The following is a 20311-nucleotide window of genomic DNA, read 5'->3' on the forward strand; positions in this document are numbered from 1 at the left end:
TTATAAATTATAATAAAATTATAAATATATATGTTTAAAAAAACATTAAATTGCAAATAAAATTTTTTTAATGTATTAATTTTCACTTAAAACTTTCTTAATTTTAAAAAAATTAAATTTTTTTATGTATATCATAGATATTTCATTTAAATTAGAATATCTTTTTTTTAATGTAACTGTCTCATTGAAAATTCATCTATTTGGCTGAAAATTAGTCTTTTTGGTAGGATATTAATCTGCTTGGTGAAAAAGTTATGTTTTTGTTTTGCAACTTAACCATTTTGTTGAAAATTCGTTTTTAATTGATGAAATTTAATTTTTTCGCCGAAAATATAACTATTTCATGCTTGGTTGAAAACGAATCGTTTTCAGTTGAAAATTCATGTCTACATTTTGTTTAAAATTCTTCTTTTTGTTACAAAATTAATCTTTTTGGTTGAAAATTTATCTTTTTAATTGAGAATTCATCTTTTAGGTTGAAAATTCTTTTCTTTGGTGAACAAGTTAGGTACTTTAATAAAAAAAAATTTTTTTGTATTGAAAATTAATTTTTGAAACTGACAATTTAACTATTTCCTTTTTTTGTTGAAATGTAAATTTTTTTCTTATAACTTCAATTATTTGGTGGAAAACTTATCTATTTTGTTAAAAATTTCTCTTGCTAATTAAGAGTTCACTTTTTTAAAATTAACCTATTTTGTTGATCATTCTTTTTTCAAATTAAAAATAATATAATTTTAATAATTGAATAATTTAAAACAAATATTTATCATTTTGGTTAAAAACTTCATTCTTTTGTTTAAATATTAACTGTTTTGTTGGAAATTCACGTATTTTGTCAAAAATTAATCTTTTTCGGTAGAAATTTAATCATCTTGTTTGAACATTTATCTTTTTATTCACAAATTTAAAGCTCAAAACATTAACTCTTTTCTTGAAAATTCAACTTTTTGGGTTAAAAACTCAATTAATTAATTGAAACGAAACTTTTTTGATAAACATTCATATTTTTAGTTTTAAAAAGCACCAATCTTCGCAGAAATGTAATATTTTGTATAAAAATGCAAATGTCAGGTTGCAAATTAATCTGTTTTGAATGAGAATTTAACTATTCTGTCAACAAATCGTTATCTTTAGTTGAACTGAAATGTTTTTTGTATAAAATTAAAATCATTTTTTTAGTTGATAATTCATCACTTTATATAAAAAAACTTTTATTGTTGTTAAAAAAATAAGTATTTCATTGAAAATTCGTTTTTTAAACTGAAAATTCAATTTGATGTATTTTGTTGACAACTCATCTTTTTTTTGTGAAATGTTAATTTCCTGTCAAAAAAGTTATAATTTTTGTCGAAAATGCAACTATCTTGTTAAAACTTCCTTTTTAATGGTTAAATATGACTAATTTTCTACTGAAAATATAACTATTCCATGTTTGGATGAAAGTTTATATTTTTAAGTTGAAAATGCTTCTTATTTGGTGCAAAATTAATCTTTTTGGTTAAAAATTCAACTTTTTGCTTAAAAATTTATATTTTTGTTGAAAATTCATGTATTTTGTTAAATATTGATCTTTTTTGGCAGAAAATTAGTCTTGTTGTTTAAAAATTAATCTTTTTGGTTTAAAATTTATTCTTTTTGGTAAAGTATATTAACAATCCTGTTGAAAATTTATGTATTTTGTTAAAAACTAATTTTTTTATCAATCGAAAATTAATGTTGTTGTCTGCAAATGTATATTGTTTATTAAAAGTTCACTTTCTGTTGTTGAAAAATAACCTATTTTAATCAATTTTGTTGAAGCCTTTACATTTTCAACTTATATGGTTCAAAATTCTTTTTTTCTTCAAAATTTCAAAATTACTGCAAACTAACTGATTTCATATTTCTTTGTACAAAATCCAACTTTTTAGTTCAAATTTCAACTATTTGGTTGAAATCTCATGTATTTTATTAAAAATTCATCTTTTTTGATAGGAAATTAATCTTTTTTGTTAAAAATTTATCTTCATTGGTGAAAAGTTCATTTATTTGGTTCCAAATTTATTTATTTTGAATTAAAAATTGAACTATTCCATTTTTTGTTCAACATCTATCATTTTTATAAAAAATGCAACTATTTGGTAGACAATTAATTTTTTTTCACTTCACTGACTTGTTTAAAATTCCCTTCTTTTGTTAAAATATTAACTAATTTTTTTAAAATTCATGTATTTGGTAAACAATTCAGAATTTTTAGTAAAAAAGTAATCTTCTTGGTTGAAAATTTATCTCGTTGGTTAAAAGCTCATCTTTTCGGTAGAAAATTGATCTATTTTGTTTATAATTCTTTTTTTTTTAATTGAATATTAATTTTAATTGAAAATTTAACCATTCCATTTTTGTTGAACGCCTATTTTGTTAAAATTCAACTATTTCGTTGAAAATTCATTATTTTGTTAAAGATTCGTCATTTGTTTTTAAAAATAATTTATTTGGTTAAAATTACCTTATTTATTTAAAACTCGTGTATTGTGTTCAAAATTTATATGTTTTTGGTAGAAAATTAATCTTCTTGGTTAAAAATGTATCTTTTTGGTTGCAAATTTCATATCTTTGGATGCATATTGATCTATTTTTTGAAAAAATCTTTTTTTTTTTTGTAATGAAAAATAATTTAAACAAAAATTATAACTTTTTCATTTTTTGTTGAACAACTATATATTTTTTTAAACTTCAATTATTTGGTTAAAAATTTACTTTTTTTAAAGATTTATCATTTGATTCAAATTCCTTTATCTTGTTAAAATATTACCTTAATTTGTTAAAAACTCATGTATTTTGTTAAGCATTCATATTTTTTGGTAGACATTTAATCTTCTGAATTGAAAATTTATGCATTTTTATTGAAAATTAATCAATTTTTTTTTAAATTCATTTTTTGTATTGAAGGTTATTTTCTCTTGTTAAAATTTGAAATATTTGGATAAGAATTCAACTATTTTGTTTTTAATTTAATGTTTTGGGCAGAAAATGAATCTTCTTAATTGCACATTTATCTTTTAATTTGAAAATTAATTTCTTTGGTTCAAAATTGAATCTAGACGAAAAGTTTATAATGGTCAGGGAAAATAGAAAATTAGCCAGGGAAAGTTGAATTTAATAATTTAGAAATTAAATTTTTTAGCATTCTGATATCCAATAATGCGACTTAACAATTATACTTGAAATTAATATTATTTTAATATTTTAAGAGAATTATAACTAAAAGTAAATTTAATTTCAAATTTTACCGCATCATGGTCACAGGTGGCGCCATCTGTCACAAACAAAGAAGAAGACTTGACACTTGACATTTGACAGTAAAAATAAGTTTCTCAGTTTTAATTTAATGTTTTGTAATATCTAGTTCCAAAATTTGTTATGATTTTTATTAAAATTTATTAAATTTGATTCATAAATTGCTTGAATCGGTCTGATGACTCAACAGTATTTATGAAAGGTGTAGAAATCTTTCATCGTAATGAACGGTATGTACTTTCAAGAATTTTGCTTCTTATTTTGCAAAACAAATTGACTTGACGTTTAATTAAAAAAATTATTAATTTTCTTAGAATTTTACAAGTAAACATATTCTCGTAGCGATTATTTTATCCTCCTAATTCGAATAAAACTAATCTAACCTCAAAAATGCCTCGACAGAAAATTATTCTGATTTTAATTTACGAATGTAATGTTTAAGTTCAGAAGTTAGTTTTTGTTTGTTTTATTAAACAGTTAATTGCAAGAATTGAACAAATTTTTGATGCATAAGTTTCGTCAAATATATTCAATCAAATTAAAGTATTTCATTATTTTATAGGTTAGGTTACCACAATTTGTCAATTTCGAGATTTCAAGACAAATTTTAATGCTTCTAGACTTCAATTGTGAAGTTAAAAAATGTTAAATTTAATTTAAGACTTTATGAAAATTTAAGTTGGAAAATTCAATCTAATTGTAAGGAAAGTTGTTTATTTTTTATTCGTTTTCAGGAGGAGTTGAAACAGACGATCAGCAGCGATTACGTTTTCAAGTTGAATTGGAGTTTGTCCAATGTCTAGCAAATCCGAATTACTTGAACTGTAAGTTCCAAAAAATTGTAAAAATATCCATTTTTATGACATAGCAATAAGGAAGGATTAGGGATTTGAGTCACTCAAATAGTGAAAGCTTTACTGAACAGAAGAGAGAAATTCGAATTTTCTAACAATAATTTTATAACCTTTTTTAAAATTCATGTATTTGGTGAAAATTTAATTTTTAAATTTGTCAATTTTCTTTAAGATAAATCACTTTTTTTAAATTAGTATACATTTGGATAATATTCTTGTTTGTAAAAAGTTCTTGTTTGAAGATTGATTTTTTTGGTTAAAAGCTCACTTCTTTTCTTCAGAATGATCATCTTTTTGTTAATTTTTTAAATGTTAAAAATGAATTTATTTACTGAAAATTTATGTTAATTGATAATAATTAAACTGTTTGGTTGAAAATTAATATATTTAAAATTAAATCATTTTGCTTGCACATTAATTTTTTTTATATAAACGATTTGAGTATTAATTTTTTCGGTTGAATGTTCTTGTTTTACTTTTCAAAATCCATCTTCATTCTTGAAACTTCAAATATTTTGTCGTCAAATGATGTTTTTCAATAAAAATTAATTTTTGTGTGTGTAGAAACTGAATCTTCTTGCTTGAAAATTGATCTTCCTGCTTCAAAGTTAACTTTTTTTCTTCAAAATAAATCTTTTTACATTTTTTTGTTCTTAAGAATGAATTCATTCACTGAAAATTTAATTATTTAATTTTCTTGGTTTAAAAGCCATCTTTTGTCCTAAAACTTCAAATATTTGGTTGGCAATTCATTTATTTTATTAAAAAAACAATATTTAATTATTTATTATTTATATTTATTTATTTTTGCTCTTTAAAATCCATCTTCTTTCTTAAAAATTTAAATATTTTGTTGGAAAATCATGTATTTCATTAAAAATTCAATTTTGTGTGTGTAGAAACTGAATTTTCTTATTTGAAAATTTATATTCTAGGTTCAAAATTCACTGTTTTCAAAATTGACCTATATTGTTAATTTTGTATGTATTAAAAATATATTTATTTACTGAAAATTCAAATAATTTAGTTTTTGCTTTAAAAAAACACGTTTTTCCTCAAACATTAAATATTTGGTTGGCAATTCATTTATTTTATTAAAAATTAATTTTTTGGTATGGAGAAAATGGATCTTCTTCGTTGAAAATTTATCTTTTGGTTTAGAAATTGGCCAATTTCGTTTAAAATTTGTATAGTTTTAATTGAAAATTCATTTCTTGAACTGAAAATTTAACTTCCATTTTTTGTTGAAAATTCATCTTGTTTGTTAATACTTGAACTATTTGGTTGAAAAGGAACGCATTTAGTTAATTTTTTTTTTTATTTTCAAAATTGTCATTTTATTAAAAAAATTTTTTTTAATATTGACTAGTTTAATATTAATTTTTGTGTACAAAGTTCTTCTTGTTTAAAAATTTATCTCTTTGGTTGAAATTTCACTTTTTGTCTTTAAAATTAACCTATTTTGTTGATTTTTTTTATTAAAAATGAATTTATTTACTAAAAATTTAATCATTCAATTTTTTTTTTGGTTAAAAAACCATCTTTTGTCCTAAAACTTCAAATATTTGGTTGGAAATTCATTTATTTTATTAAAATTTAATTTTTATGTGTGTATAAAATGAATGTTCTTGGTTGCGAATTTATCTTTTAGGTTGGAAATTAGTCAATTTTTTTTAATTCCTATATTTTTTATTAAAAATTGATTTCTTCAAATGAAAATATAATTTCCAATTATGTTGAAAATTCATATTTTTTGTTAATACTTCAACTATTTGGTTGAAATTTAATGCATTAAGTTAAAAGTTAATTTTGTTTTGTTTAAGAATTATCATTTTACTTAAAAATACATTTTTTTAAAATATTAACTATTTGAACACTAATTTTTTTATAGAAAAATCTTTTTATTTTTAAAAGTTAACTTTTTAATTTAAAATTTCACTCCTTTTCCTCAAAATGAACCTCTTGTATTGAATTTTGTTTATTAAAACTATTTTGATTGATTTATTATGTATATTTATTTATTTTTGCTCTTTAAAATCCATCTTTCTTAAAAATTTATTAAATATTTTGTTGGAAAATCATATATTTTATTAAAAATTAATTTCTTGGTATGGAGAAAATGAATCTTCTTCGTTGAAAATTTATCTTTTGGTTTAGAAATTGGCCAATTTCGTTTAAAATTTGTATAGTTTTAATTGAAAATTCATTTCTTGAACTGAAAATTTAACTTCCATTTTTTGTTGAAAATTCATCTTTTTTTTAAATACTTCAACTATTTGGTTGAAAATTCATTTTTTTCGTTAAAAGCTATTTTTTGTTTTTTTTTGGATTTATCATTTTATTTATAAATAAATATCTTTTTTTTTTTTAATATTTACTATTTGAATATTAATTTTTTTTGTAGCGAGTTCTTCTTGTTTGAAAACTTATCTTTTTGGTTGAAAAATTGACTTCTTTTTTCCAAATTAACCGTCGGCGTTGCATTTTTTTTATTAAAACAGATTTTTTATTTATTATTTATATTTATCTATTAGTTATATTTTGTTTAAATTGAATGCATTTAGTTAACATTTAACCTTTTTGTTTAAGAATGATCATTTTACTTAAAAATAAATTTCGTTTTTTAAGTATTAACTATTTGAATATTAGTTTTTTTGTAGAAAGTTCTTCTTGTTTGAAAACTGATCTTTTTTGTTGAAATTACACTCCTTTTATTTAAAATTAATCTCTTGTGTCGAAGTTTTTTTATTAAAACAATTTTTATCATTTTTAATATTTTAATTTATTTTTGCTCTTCAAAATCCATCTTCTTTCTTAAAACTTTAAATACTTTTTTGGCAAATCACGTATTTTATCAAAATTAATTTGTTTAGAAACTGAATCTTTTTGCTTAAAAATTTATCTTTTTGGTTGAAACTTTACTTCTTTTCTTCAAAGTTAACAAACCATCTTTTTCCTAAAACTTTAAATATCTTGTTGGCCATTCATTTATTTTGGTTAATTTTGTTTAAAATTCGTATATTTTCAATTGAAAATTAATTCCTTCAACTATTTGGTTGAAAATTCATGTATTTGATCAAAAGTTAATTTTGTTTTGTTTAAAATTTGCCATTTTACTTAAAAATAAATTAATTTGTTTAAATATGAATATCTGAATATTAATTTTTTTTAGAACGTTCTTCTTGTTTGAAAATTTATCTTTTTGCTTAAAACTACTTCTTTTATTCAAAGTCAACATATATTGTTCCATATTTTGTCTCAAAGCTTCAAATATTTTGTTGGCAAATTATTTATTTGATTAAAAATTAATTTGTATGTGCGTAAAAAATGCACCTTCTTGGATGAAAATTTATCTTTTGGGGTGAAAATTGGCTAATATTTTCAAAATATTCGCATCTTCTTAATTGAAAATTGGTTTCTTCAACTGAAAATTTAATTATTCCATTTTTTGTTGAAAATTCATATGTTTGTTAATTCTTGAATTATTTGGTTGAAAATTCACGTATTTAATAAAAATTTAATCTGTTTGGTATTAATTAATCTTTTGGTTAAATGTTCATTTCTTTGGTTCAAAATTGAACTATTTTGTTCAAAATTATTTTTTTATATCAAAAAATTATTTTCTTCACTGAACAATTTAATAATTCCAATTTTCAATTTTTAAATTCATCTTTTATATTGAAACTTTAACAATTTAGTTATTAATTCATCTGTTTGGCAAAAAATGAATTCTTTTGGTTGAAGATTCATAACTTCAGTTGAAAATTCATTTATTTTATTAAAATATGAACCATTTTGTTGAACATTTGAAGCGTTTTTTAAAATTAATTTCTTTTCCTTTGTTCGAAAATTCTTTTGTTGGATTTTTTAAAACTGTACATTGATTTTCTTAACTGAAAATTTAACTTCCTGTTTTTAATTTTTAATCGATTTTGTATTTTAAAAGTTCGACTAATTGGTTGTAAATTCATCTCTTTCGTCAAAAATTATTTTTTTTTTTGAAAATAAATAATTTTATTTGTGATTTCATTTTTTATATTAAAAAACTAACTATTAGATGGAAAATTGGTCTTTTTTGTAAAATATTAATCTTCTTGGATAAAAAATGACCTTTTGGATAGAAAATTTATATGTTGGTTAAAGATTAATCTATTTTATTAAAAGTCCATTTTTTTGGTCGTAAATATAATAATTTTATTAAAAATTCGAACATTCGGTTGAAAACTCGTTTTTTTTTGTAGAAAATTAATCTTACGGGTTGAAAATTGATCTTTTGGGTTGAAAATGCAAGTGCTTGGTTAAAAAGTAACCTATTTTGTTGAAAAATTATGTCTTCGGTTGAAAATTTGTCTTTTTGTTAGAAAATTAATATTCTTGGTTGAAAGTTGATCTTTTGAAACTTTAACTGTTTGGTGAAAATTCACCTATTTAGTTGAAAAGTCGTTAATCTTCTAGAAAATTAATCTTCTTGATTTTAAATTGATCTTTTGGATTGAAAATGCAAGTATTTGATTAAAAATTCATCCGTTTTGTTGAAAATTCTTATTTTTGTTGTTGAATTCAACTGTTTTTTATTAGAAATAAACATATTTTTTCGTTGAAATATGAAGCATTCCATTCATCAATTTGATTGAAAATCTAACAGTTGTATTGAAAATTTGTCTTTTTGTTATAAAATTAATCTTTTTGGTTTAAAAATGGCCGCTTACGTTCAAAATTGAAGTATTTTGTTTAAAAATTCGTATTTATTATTGAAAAATGATCTCTTCGGTTGGAGATGTAAAATCTCATCAAAAATGTAAATATTTTATTGAAAATAGGTATTTTTTGTTAAAAAATTAATATACTTGGTTAAAATTGATCTCTTAGGTTAAAAGTTGAAGTATTTTGTTAAAAATTGGTCTATTTTATTGAAAATTTGTATTTTTTGGTAAAAAATTAATATACTTGGTTAAAAATAGAAGTATTTTGTTAAAATTTCGTCTGTTTTATTGGAAATGTACGTCTTCGGTTGGAGATGTAAAATCTCATTAAAAATGCAAATAATGTATTGAAAATTAGTTGTTTTTTTTCGGAAAAAATTAATATACTTGGTTAAAATTGCTCTCTTAGGTTGAAAATTGATGTATTTTGTTAAAAATTGGTCTAATTTACTGAAAATTTGTCTTTTTTGGTAAAAAATTAATATACTTGGTTAAAAATTGAAGTATTTTGTTAAAAATTCGTCTATTTTATTGAAAATTTACATCGTCGGTTTAAAATTTTATTAAAAATTCTAAAATTTTGTTGAAAATTTGTCTTTTTTGGTGAAAAATCCATATACTTGGTTAAAATTTATCTCTGAGGTTAGATTTGAAGTATTTCATCAAAAATTCGTCTTTTTTAGTAAAAAGATTAATGTATTTGGTTAAAAATTTATCTTTTAGATTAAAAATTGAAGTAGTTTGTTAAAAATTCCTCTTTTTCAGTAAAAAAATAACATACTTCGTTAAAAATTCATCTTTTATGTTAAAAATTGACGTAGTTTGTTAAAAATTCGTCTATTTTATTAAAAATTTATACTTTCGGTTAAAAATGTTAAATTTCTTTAAAAATTCAAATATTTTAATGAAAATTAGTCTTTTTTGGTAAAATATTATTATACTTGGTTAAAAATTGAAGTATTTTGTTAAAAATTCGTCTATTTTATCGAAAATTTACATTTTCGGTTTAAAATGTAAAATTTCATTAAAAATTCTAATATTTTGTTAAGAATTGGTCTTATTTGGTAAAAGAATCCATATACTTGGTTAAAATTCATCTCTTAGATTAAAAATTGAAATATTTTGTTAAAAATTCGTCTTTTTTAGTAAAAAAATGAATATACTTGGTTAAAAATTGAACTTTTAGGTTAAAAATTGACGTAGTTCGTTAAAAATTCGTCTTTTTTAGTAAAAAAAAATAATATACTTGGTTAAAAATTGAAGTAGTTTGTTAAAAATTCGTCTGTTTTATTGAAAATTTGTCTTTTTTAATAAAAAAATTAATATACTTGATTAAAAATTGATCTTTCAGGTTAAAAATTGAAGTGGTTTGTTAAAAATTCGTCTATTTTATTGGAAATTTACATCTTCGGTTTAAAATGTAAAAATTCAAATCATTTCTTGAAAATTAGTCATTTTTATTAAAAAAAATTAAAATAATTAGTTAAAAATTTATCTTTCAGTTTGAAAAATGAAGTATTTGTTTAAAAGTTCATCTAATTTATTTAAAAATTCATTTCTTCAGTTGAAAGTGTAACAAAATCATAAAAAATTAAACTATTTTTGTTGAAAATTCGTCTTCAAATTTTGAAATTTTTTTTGTATTGATTTAAATTATTTTTTTGTTTAAAATAAAAATCTTTGCTTAAATATCAACCATTTCATTTTTGTTTGAGAATTCGTCTTTTTTGGTTTGAAATTCAAGTACTTGGCTAAAGATTCAACTAATTTGATAAAAGATCAATTTTTTGGTTGAAAATTCATTATTTTATTTTTAAATCTGTCTCTGGTTGAAAATGTAACACTTTTATTAAAAATTCAACAATTTTGTTGAAAATTCGTCTTTTTGTTAGAAAATTAATCTTCCTGGTTGAAAATTGATTTTTTGGGCTGAAACCTTAACTATTTGGTTAAAAATGAATATATTTTGTTGAAAGTTCGTCTTTTTAGGCAAATTCGACAGTTTATGATTGAAAATAAAAAAATATATATTTTTTAAAATATTAACTACTCCATTTTTGTTGAAAATTTTCATTTTTTGGTTAACAATTCGTCTAACTAAAAGATGAAGTACTTTGTTCAACATTGATTTTTTTGGCTTTAGATTCATCATTTTAGTTGAATACTCACCTCTTCGAATAGAAATGTAATAATTTGATTGGAAATTCAACTACTTTGTTGAAAATTAGTTGTTTTTTTTTGTAGAAAATTAATTTTCTTGATATTCTATTTTTGGTTGAGAATTTGTCTTTTTTGGTTTAAATTTCAAGTAATTAGCAAAAATATGAAGCTATTTGTTACAAAATTCCTTTTTTTGCAGATTAATTATTATAGTTCAAAATTCATATACGGGACTGAAAATTCGTTATTTTGGTAAAAAATTTAAATTAATGACTGAAAATTGATCGGTTGGGTTGAAACTTCAGCTATTTGGTCAATAATTCATCTAGTTAATTTTTAAGCTAACGTTTTTCATCTAAATAATTTTAAAATGCAGTTTTAAAGGCTTAAAAAATCAGCAAATTAGTAGCGTTCGAAATCGACAAAGTTCGATTAAAAAAAACCTTTTTGGTTGATCAAATTGGTATATAAATCATAGTGAATTTTATAATTTTATAAAAGGATTCGGAACCAGTTCAAAATTTAAGAATTTCCCGATTTTATTGTTAAAATTTAAACTGTTTTAATTGAAAAGTTTTAGTAATTAAATAAATGTAATCGCCCGATTGGAACTTTATAAACTTATTTTCAATTTTTTAAAAACTTCAAAATAATATATATCAAATTTAAAATATTGTTTTAGTCTAAAATTTAAAATGTTTTCATTAAAAAATAACAATTGCTTCATAGTTAGAAATATTTGATTGCGCATGTGAAATCAGTTATTATAAATCAAATATTCAAAATTATACAAAATAATAAACTTTGAACGTTAATATTTTAATTGTTCTATATGTCTGAATTTCGATTTAAATATCCCGTGGCCTAATTTAAACACATATAGATTTTTTTACATTTCGAACAGAAAATTTAACGGCTTTTTAAGAATTATGAAAGACTTTAAATGAATATAAAACCATTTTCTTTTAAATTTTCTTTTAATTTTAAAGTTCAGTTTTAAAAAAACTGTCAAGAATTAAAGTTTAGAAGCGTTTAAAGTCTAAGATTTTTGATAAAATTGAACTGTACTTTATAAACTATTTTCAATTTTAAAATAACTTCAAATTGATATAATTATAATGAATGGCTTTTATTAGATAAAAAATATTATTTTAATGTAAAATATTCCATTTTTAAACCATCTAATTTGAAATTTTTCAATTAAGAAAAGAACACTTACTTAATATTTAGAAATATCTGACTTCATTTAAAATCAGTAATTATTGAATATTCAAAACTAAACAAAAAATTAAACATTGGACGTTACAGTTTTAATTGTTCTATAAAAAAAATTAATTTGTAAATCAAATCATGGAATTTTTGATCAATAGAAATTGAGCACCTATTATTCTCAGAAAAAAATCGAGTAAGTTGTATAAAAATTCAGAAGTTTTGAAAAAATTCAAAATTAATTAAAAATTTGAAATGATTTCAAATAATTTAAACGAAGTTTCTGCGTGTGCCGACAAAATCCAGCTATCCGTGCCAAAATTTTGGTGCAAATAGTCCACGGCCTAATTTAAAACAAAATATAGATTATGGCAGGTTTCGAACAAAAAATTTAGAAGCTTTTTAAGAATATTGAAAGGCTTCAGAAGAATAAAACACATTTGGTTAAAATACTGAAAATGATTTTTGATTTAAAAAAATAATTTGAAGAGAATATTTAAAAATGAATTTAGGGGATTTTAAGGAATTTTTTTTTAATTTGGCAGGATTTAAAAAAAATTTGTAGGAAAAATTTGAATAATTTTAAAAGATGTTTAGAAGATCTGAACAAAAATTTTAAATAATTAGAAATTTGAAAACATGTCAAACATGTACATGTTTCAAGATTTTAAAATAAATTTTTGAAGCATTTTAAGGATTTTTATACTATTTAAAATAAGAATAACTATTTTAAATAATAATAACTATTTTATTAGGAGTTATTTTGTTTGGTTGTAGAATAATTTTTGAAACTGTAATTTAAATATTTTATTGAAAAGTGTTTTTTTTGGGGGGGGGGGGGGTTCAAACAAATTTTTAAACTGAAAATTCATCAATTTAATTTTTGGTAGATAATTGATCTTTTTTAGTTGAAAAATAATGTTTCTTTATCGAACCTTTTTTTTGTGGAAAATTATTTTTTTTGGTTGAAAATTCAATTATTTTAATTGAGAATAAATCATTTTTGTTGAAAATTGAATTATTTTGTTTAAAATTGTTTTTTGTCTATTTGATCATTTTTTTATGGTTGACAATGTAAAATTTAACTAATCTAGTTAAATATTTATTTCATCATTTTAATTGAAAATTGATATTTTTTCTGGAAAATTCGTCCTTTTTGCAGAAAATTATTCTCCTTGGTTGAAGATTCAACTATTCCAGTTGAAAATTATTTGAAATAAGGATAATTTTTAAACAAAGAAGTTTTTAGTTCATAGAAAAAATTTAATCGTTCTATTTTTAAGTTTTCTAGCTTAAAATGCTTAAAATGATAACGTGGATTTATATTTTTGGAAGTGAATCTGAATTTTTGAATTCTATCATTTATAAAAATTTATATTTTTAATTTGGCTTTTTATTTGTAATTAATTTCACATTGTTCTGTTAAAAAGTGTTAATAGCTTTCATTCTACACGTGTAAATTATTGAGCGTTTGAATAGACAATTTTTGAATCAAAAAACTTTAAAACTTCAGTTTTTAAAGTTTAAAATTCAAGCGTTCCACTTTAAGTATGCTTTAATGTGCAGTTATCTTTTTAAAACTTAAAATAGACAAATGTTTGGCCTTAAAGTTTGATTTTTTAAATTTCATTGACCGTGAAAAATGTTTTTCGTCAAAATCTGAACTATTTGGGTTAAAATTGTTTCTGTTTTATTTGAGATTTTTTGATCATTTTTTATGGTTGACAATTAATGAAAAAATAAAAATTTGACTAATATAGTGAAATTTTCATGCCATCATTTTAGTTGAAAATTCATCTGATTGTTTAGAATCAAATTTTTTAATTGAAAATTTGTATTTGAAAATTATTGAACTATTTTTTTGAGAATTAATTTTTTTAACTGTAATTAAACTAATTTATCGAATTATTTTAGTTGAAAATTCATCTAATGATTTGTAAATCAATGTTTTTAATTGAAATTTTACCTTCAATTTTTTTGTTAAATTTTTTGTTGAGAATTCATGTTTTTTATTGAAAAATTGTTGTTTTTTTTTTGCAAATTTATCTTCTTGGTGGAAAATTCAACGATTTCGTTTAAAAATTTATCATTTTGGTCGAAAATTGAACTATTTTGTTTGAAATTGTTTTTTTCTTTGGTGTTTTTTTTTCTTCATTTTTTACGGTTCAACATTATTTTTAAAAAGAATTTAAAGAATCTAGTTAAATATTCATTTCATCATTTTAGTTGAGAATACCTCTCATTAGTCGAAAAACAATTATTTTAATTGAAAATTAATCTATTGGAATGTTTGGTTGAAACTTGAATTATTTTGTTAAGAATTTTTTTTTTTTTTTTGGTTTAAAATTAATTTTGTCAACGATAATTAAACAAAACTTTAGTTGAATTTATTACAAAGTTGTTTTTTGGGGGAGGGGGGGGGGGTAGAAAATTAATCTATTTGGTTGAAAAATCAATTATTTTATTTGAAAATTCATCACTTTGATCAAAACTTGAACTGTTTTGTTTGAAATTGTTTTTTTTTTATTTCATCTGTTTGGATATTTTTTTTATCGCTGAAAATTAATATAAAAAATAAAAATTTAACTAGCCTAGTTGAATATTCCGTCATTTTAGTGGAAAATTCGTCTGTTTGGTTAAAAAAAATTCCAACCGGAAATTTATTTATTCAATTTCTGGTTGAAATTTTATCTGTTTGGTTCTCAATTCAACTATCCCAGGTGAAAATATAATTTTTGTTGAAAATTCATCATTTTGGTTGAAAATTTAACTATTTTGTCGATAAAATTATTTTTATGTTGCAGTTTCTTTATGGTTTTTTTCTTCATTTTTTACGGTTCAAAATTAATTTTCAAAATAATTTTAAAAATCTAGTTGAATATTGCATTTCACCATTTTAGTTGCGAATTTATCTCATTAGGAGAAAATTAATCTTCTTGGTTGAAAGTTCAATTATTTTATTTGAAAATTCATCACTTTGATTGAAAATTGAACTATTTTGTTTAAAATGGTTTGTTTTTTGTAAATATTTTTGTGGTTGAAAATTATTTTTAATAATAAAAGTGAACTACTCTAGTTGAATATTCCATAATTTTACTTGAAAATTCATCTTTTTGGTTAAAAATAAATGTTTTCCAACTGAAAATTAATCTATTCAATTTCTGATTGAAATTTAATCTTGTTGGTTAAAAATTTAATTATTCCAGGTGAAGATATATCATTTCAGTTGAAAATTAATAATTTTGGTTGAAAATAGAACTATTTTGATGATCTTTTTGATTTTTTGTTATTGAAAATTAATTTGACCGTAGAAAATGTTTACGAATCGGTAAAACCGAGAAATGATCGGAAAATTTTTTCGTTCATTAAAACGGCCACCCTGATTTTAGTGAAAGGTTTTAGTGAAACTTATATCCCTAGGAAAGGTCGACAGTTTCTGCAAAGTGATAATAAAATTAATTTTTCAGTTTTAGCACAGCGAAACCACTTGAAAGACCCGAATTTCATAAACTATCTGAAGTACCTCTTATACTGGAAGGAACCTGAATATGCAAAGTACCTAAAGTACCCGATGTGTTTGTACTTTCTTGATTTACTGCAACATGAACATTTCAGGCGCGAAGTCGTCAATTCTCAATGCACGAAATTCATCGACGATCAACAAATTCTCCTATGGCAACATTACACGAGACGCAGGACGCGACTTTTGCAAACTGCAGCAGAACAAACTCAAAATGCCCCGCCACAAAATAATGGAATCATTCAACCCAAGGTTTTGTAAGCTGTGATAAAGAATTTTAAACAAATAAAGTCAGGTTTTTATATTTAACAAATGCATTTTTTAATCAATTTACACCCAAAAATTTTATTCTATTCAATTATTTCAAATTTATGATATTAAAATTAACAATTTATTGTAATAAATAATGATGAAACATCATAAAATTAGGGTGTCTGCTCACCTGGAAAACATGGAATTGTCCTTTCTTTGCTGAAAATCAATCTTTTTTCTTATAACTTCAATTATTTGGTGGAAAATCGAAAAAAATTTTGTTAAAAATTTAATGCTTTTAATTGAACGTTCACTTCTTTTTTAATTAGCCTATTTTGTTGAAAATTCTTTTTTTTATATTTATCATTTTGGTTAAAAACTCCTTTCTTTTGTTTAAATATTAACTATTTTATTACACATTCACGTGTTATGCTAAAAATGTATATTTTCCAGTAGAAATTTAATCATCTTCTTTGAAAATTTAACTTTGTATTCGCAAATTTAAACCTCAAAAAATTAACTCTTCATATTTCTGGTTTTAAAAATCACATGTCATCGCAGAAATGTAATATTTTTGCTAAACATGCTAATGTTAGTAAGAAAATTAATCTGTTTTGAGGAAGGATTTAACTATTTTGTTTTAAAAAATCTCTATATTTAGTTAAACTCAACTTTTTTTGTATAAAATTAAAATCTTTTGTTTTGTTTGATGATTTATCAATTTAATTGAAAAAAAATGTATGTTAAAAAAAAGTATTTCATTGGACATTTTTTTAAACTGCAAATTAAATTTGATGTATTTTATTGATAATTAAACTTTTTTGTCAAATGTTAATTTCCTGTTAAAAAAGTTATCATTTTTGCGAAATATTTAACTATCTTGTTAAAACTTCCTTTTTAATGTCTAAAAAAGACTAATTTTCTACTGAAAATATAACTATTCCATATTTGGATGAAAGTTTATCTTTTTAAGTTGAAAATTTGGCTTATTTAGTAAAAAATTAATCTTTTCGGTTGAAAATTCGTCTTTAAAATAAATAAATACCATGTTTAACTGAATATTTAACTATTGGAGATTCATTATTTTGAATATTTTTTATTTTTGGTAAATATATATTAACAATACTGTTGATAATTGATGTATTTTGTTAAAAAGTAATTTTTTTATTAGTGGAAAATTAATTCTCTTGTCTGCAAATTTATATTTTTGATTGAATGTTACTTTTTTTGTTGTTGAAAAATAACCTATTTTAATAAATGTGGTTAAAACATTTACCTTTTTAACTTATTTTATTCAAATTTTTTATTATAAATAAACAAAAATTACTGCAAACTAACCTTTTTCATTTTTTGTTCAAAATCCAACTTTTAGTTCAAATTTCAACTATTTGGTTGAAAACTTATTTTTTTTATTATAAATTTATCATTTTTTATAGCAAATTAATCTTTTTTGGTTCAAATTTTATTTTGTCGATTTCAAATTTATCTATTTTATTAGCAATTCCTCTTTTTTTAATTAAAAATTGATTGTAACTGAAACTTTAACTATTCCATTTTTGTTCAACATCTATCTCTATCGTTAAAAATTCAACTATTTCGTTGAAACTTCCTTTTTTAAAGCTCTATCATTTGTTTAAAATGCCTTTCTTTTGTTAAAATATTACACATTTTGTTAGAAACACGTTTATTTAGTAAACAATTCATATTTTTTGGTTTTTCTGTTTCAAATTTATCTATTCTGTTAAAAATTAAATTAATTGGTTGTAAATTCTTCTGTTTTTTGAAGATTCATCATTTGTTTAAAATTCCTTTAGTATGTTCAAATATTACCTAATTTGTTAAAAAATAATTTTTTTGTTGAAAATTTATATTTTTTGTTGTTGTTTTTGTATTTTTTGCAAGTTGATCTATTTTGTTGAAAATTAGTTGTTTTCTTAAACTGAAAATTAATTTGAACGAAAAATATAATTATTTTGTTGAAAAATGATGTTTTTCGTCGAATATTCATCCTTTTTGATCAAAATTAATTTTTTTGGTTAAAAATTCATAATTTTGCTTTAAAAATTCGTTGAATTTTGTTTTCTCTCTTTAATTCTTGGGTGAAAGTTGAACTCCTTTGTAAAAATAGAACTTTTACGGTTGGAGATTCAGCATTTAAAAAATTCGTCTGTTTGGTTCGAAATTAATTTTTTGAACTGAAAATGTAGCTAATCCATCTGAATATTGCATCATTATAATTAAAAGTTAATGGATTTAGTTGCTGATTTTTTTTATTAAAAATGTAACAATTTAATTTTTGGTTGAAATTTAAAATTTTGTTGCTTAGATATATGTATATATTTTTTGTTGAAAATTGTTTTTTTTTGCCTTTTAAATTTTTTTTGTGTTTAAAAACTAATTTAAAAAACGAAAATTTAACTAATATAGGTGCATATTCCATCATTTTAGTTGAAAATTTCATTGAATTTAATTGAAAAGTTATCTATTCAATTTTTTATGAGAATTATTTCTTTTTGTTAGTTGAAAGCGAATTTTTTTAACTTTAATTTAACGATTTTATTGGAAAGTCGTTTTCAGGGGTTGAATATCTAATTTTTAAACTGAAAATTCATCAACGTAATGTTTTGTTGATAATTTATCTTTTTTAGTTGAAAATTCATGTTTTTGATTGAAAATTTGCTGTTTTTATAGAAAGTTAATCTTCTTGGCTGAAAATTCATCAATTTCATCAAAAATTGAACAAAAATTAATTTAAAAAATAAAAGTTTAACTAATCTAGTAGAATATTCATGCTATCATTTTAGTTGAAAATTCATCTAATTATTTAAAAATAAATGTTTTAATTGAAAATTTATCCATTAATTTAATGGCTTAAAAATTTTCAACTATTTTGTTGAGAATTATGTTTTTTCGGTTGAATATTAATTTTTCACACTGTAATTTAAATATGTTATTAAAAGTGTTTTTTGGGAAACTTTAGAAAACAATTTTAACTGAAAATTATTCATTTTAATTTTTTGTTGATAATTTATCTTTTTAGTGGAAAATTCATATTTTTTATTTAAAATGTGCTTTTTTGTAGAAAATTAATCTTTTAAGTTAAAAATTCAATTCTTTAGTTGAAAATTTATGTTTTTTATTGAGGTTTGTTTCGTATCAAATTAACCTTCCTGTTTTGAAATTCATAATTTAGGTCAAAAATTGACATATTTTGTTTAAAATTTTTTATTTTTTTATTTGATTTTTCTAAATATTTTTTTTTTTTTTTGAGGTTAAAAATTAATTTTAAAGATAAAAATGTAACTAATCTAATTGAATATTCATTTCATCATTTTAGTTGAAAATTCATCTAATTGGTTGAAAATCGATTTTTTGAAATTGAAAATTTATCTATTCATTTTATGTTTGAAAAAGGTTCAATTATTTTTTTGGGAATTATTTTTTTTTGTTCGATTATAAATTTTTTTTTAAGTTTTAAAGTTTTTTTTACGGTTGAATATTAATTTTTTAAACTCTAATTTAAATATTTTATTTTATTTTTTTAAAGCTTTAAAACAAAATTTTTTGTTGATAATTTATGATTTTTAGTTGAAAATTCATATTTTTGATTGAAAATTTGCTTTTATTGTAGAAAATTAATTTTTTAAGTAAAAAATTGAAATTCGATTCTTTAGTTGAAAAATCATGTTTTTTATTAATGTTCGTTTGTATCAGATTAACCTTCTTGGTTTGAAATTCATAATTTTGGTCGAAAATTGAACTATTTTGGTTAAAATTGTTTTGCTTTTTTATTTAATTTTTTTAAAAATCATTTTTCTTTTGGTTGTCAATTAATTTAAAAAAAAAAACCAAAATTTCACTAATGTAAGTGAATATTTATTTCATAATTTTTCAATTGAAATTTTGATTTAATTTTTTGGTTGAAAATTTAATTATTTCGTTTAGAGTTTTTTTATTGCTTGAAAATTAGTTTTTTAAACTTTAATTTAAATATTATATGGAAAAGTGGTTCTTGGCGCTGAAATCTAATTTCCATACTTGAAATTCATCCATTTTTTGAACTATTTCGTTGAATTATTTTTTCTTGTTGAATTTTTTTTTGTGGTTGAAAATAAATTCAAAAATTAAACTAATGTAGGTGAATATTCCATAATTATAGTTAGAAAATCATCTAATGGTTTGAAAATCAATTTTTCTTAATTGAAATTTTATCTATTTAATTTTTTGGTTAGAAATTTGTTGTTTTTTGTGTAGAAAATTTATCTTCTTGGTGGAAAATTGAACTATTTCAGTTGAAAATTTATTAGCTTAAAAACAATAGGGGGGGGGGGGGG

General features: G+C 21.1%; 1 protein-coding gene across 2 annotated transcripts in view; it reads left to right on the plus strand.

Annotated features, from left to right (window-relative positions):
• Window positions 1-16034, plus strand: part of LOC117172674 (mediator of RNA polymerase II transcription subunit 31) — a 17132-nt gene extending 1098 nt beyond the window's left edge. The window contains exons 1-3 of one of the 2 annotated variants that reach the window (XM_033360802.1): window positions 3310-3509; window positions 4014-4103; window positions 15673-16034. In XM_033360802.1, the coding sequence (XP_033216693.1) occupies window positions 3503-3509; window positions 4014-4103; window positions 15673-15986 (411 nt within the window). In that variant the 5' untranslated portion in view covers window positions 3310-3502 and the 3' untranslated portion in view covers window positions 15987-16034. Of the gene's footprint in view, window positions 1-3309; window positions 3510-4013; window positions 4104-15672 lie in introns of those variants that run through there. The other variant, XM_033360801.1, reaches the window with a different exon arrangement.
• The last annotated feature ends 4277 nt before the right edge of the window (window positions 16035-20311 follow it).

Source organism: Belonocnema kinseyi, chromosome 5 (assembly GCF_010883055.1).
Source record: "Belonocnema kinseyi isolate 2016_QV_RU_SX_M_011 chromosome 5, B_treatae_v1, whole genome shotgun sequence".
In the NCBI taxonomy this organism is placed as follows: domain Eukaryota; kingdom Metazoa; phylum Arthropoda; class Insecta; order Hymenoptera; family Cynipidae; genus Belonocnema; species Belonocnema kinseyi.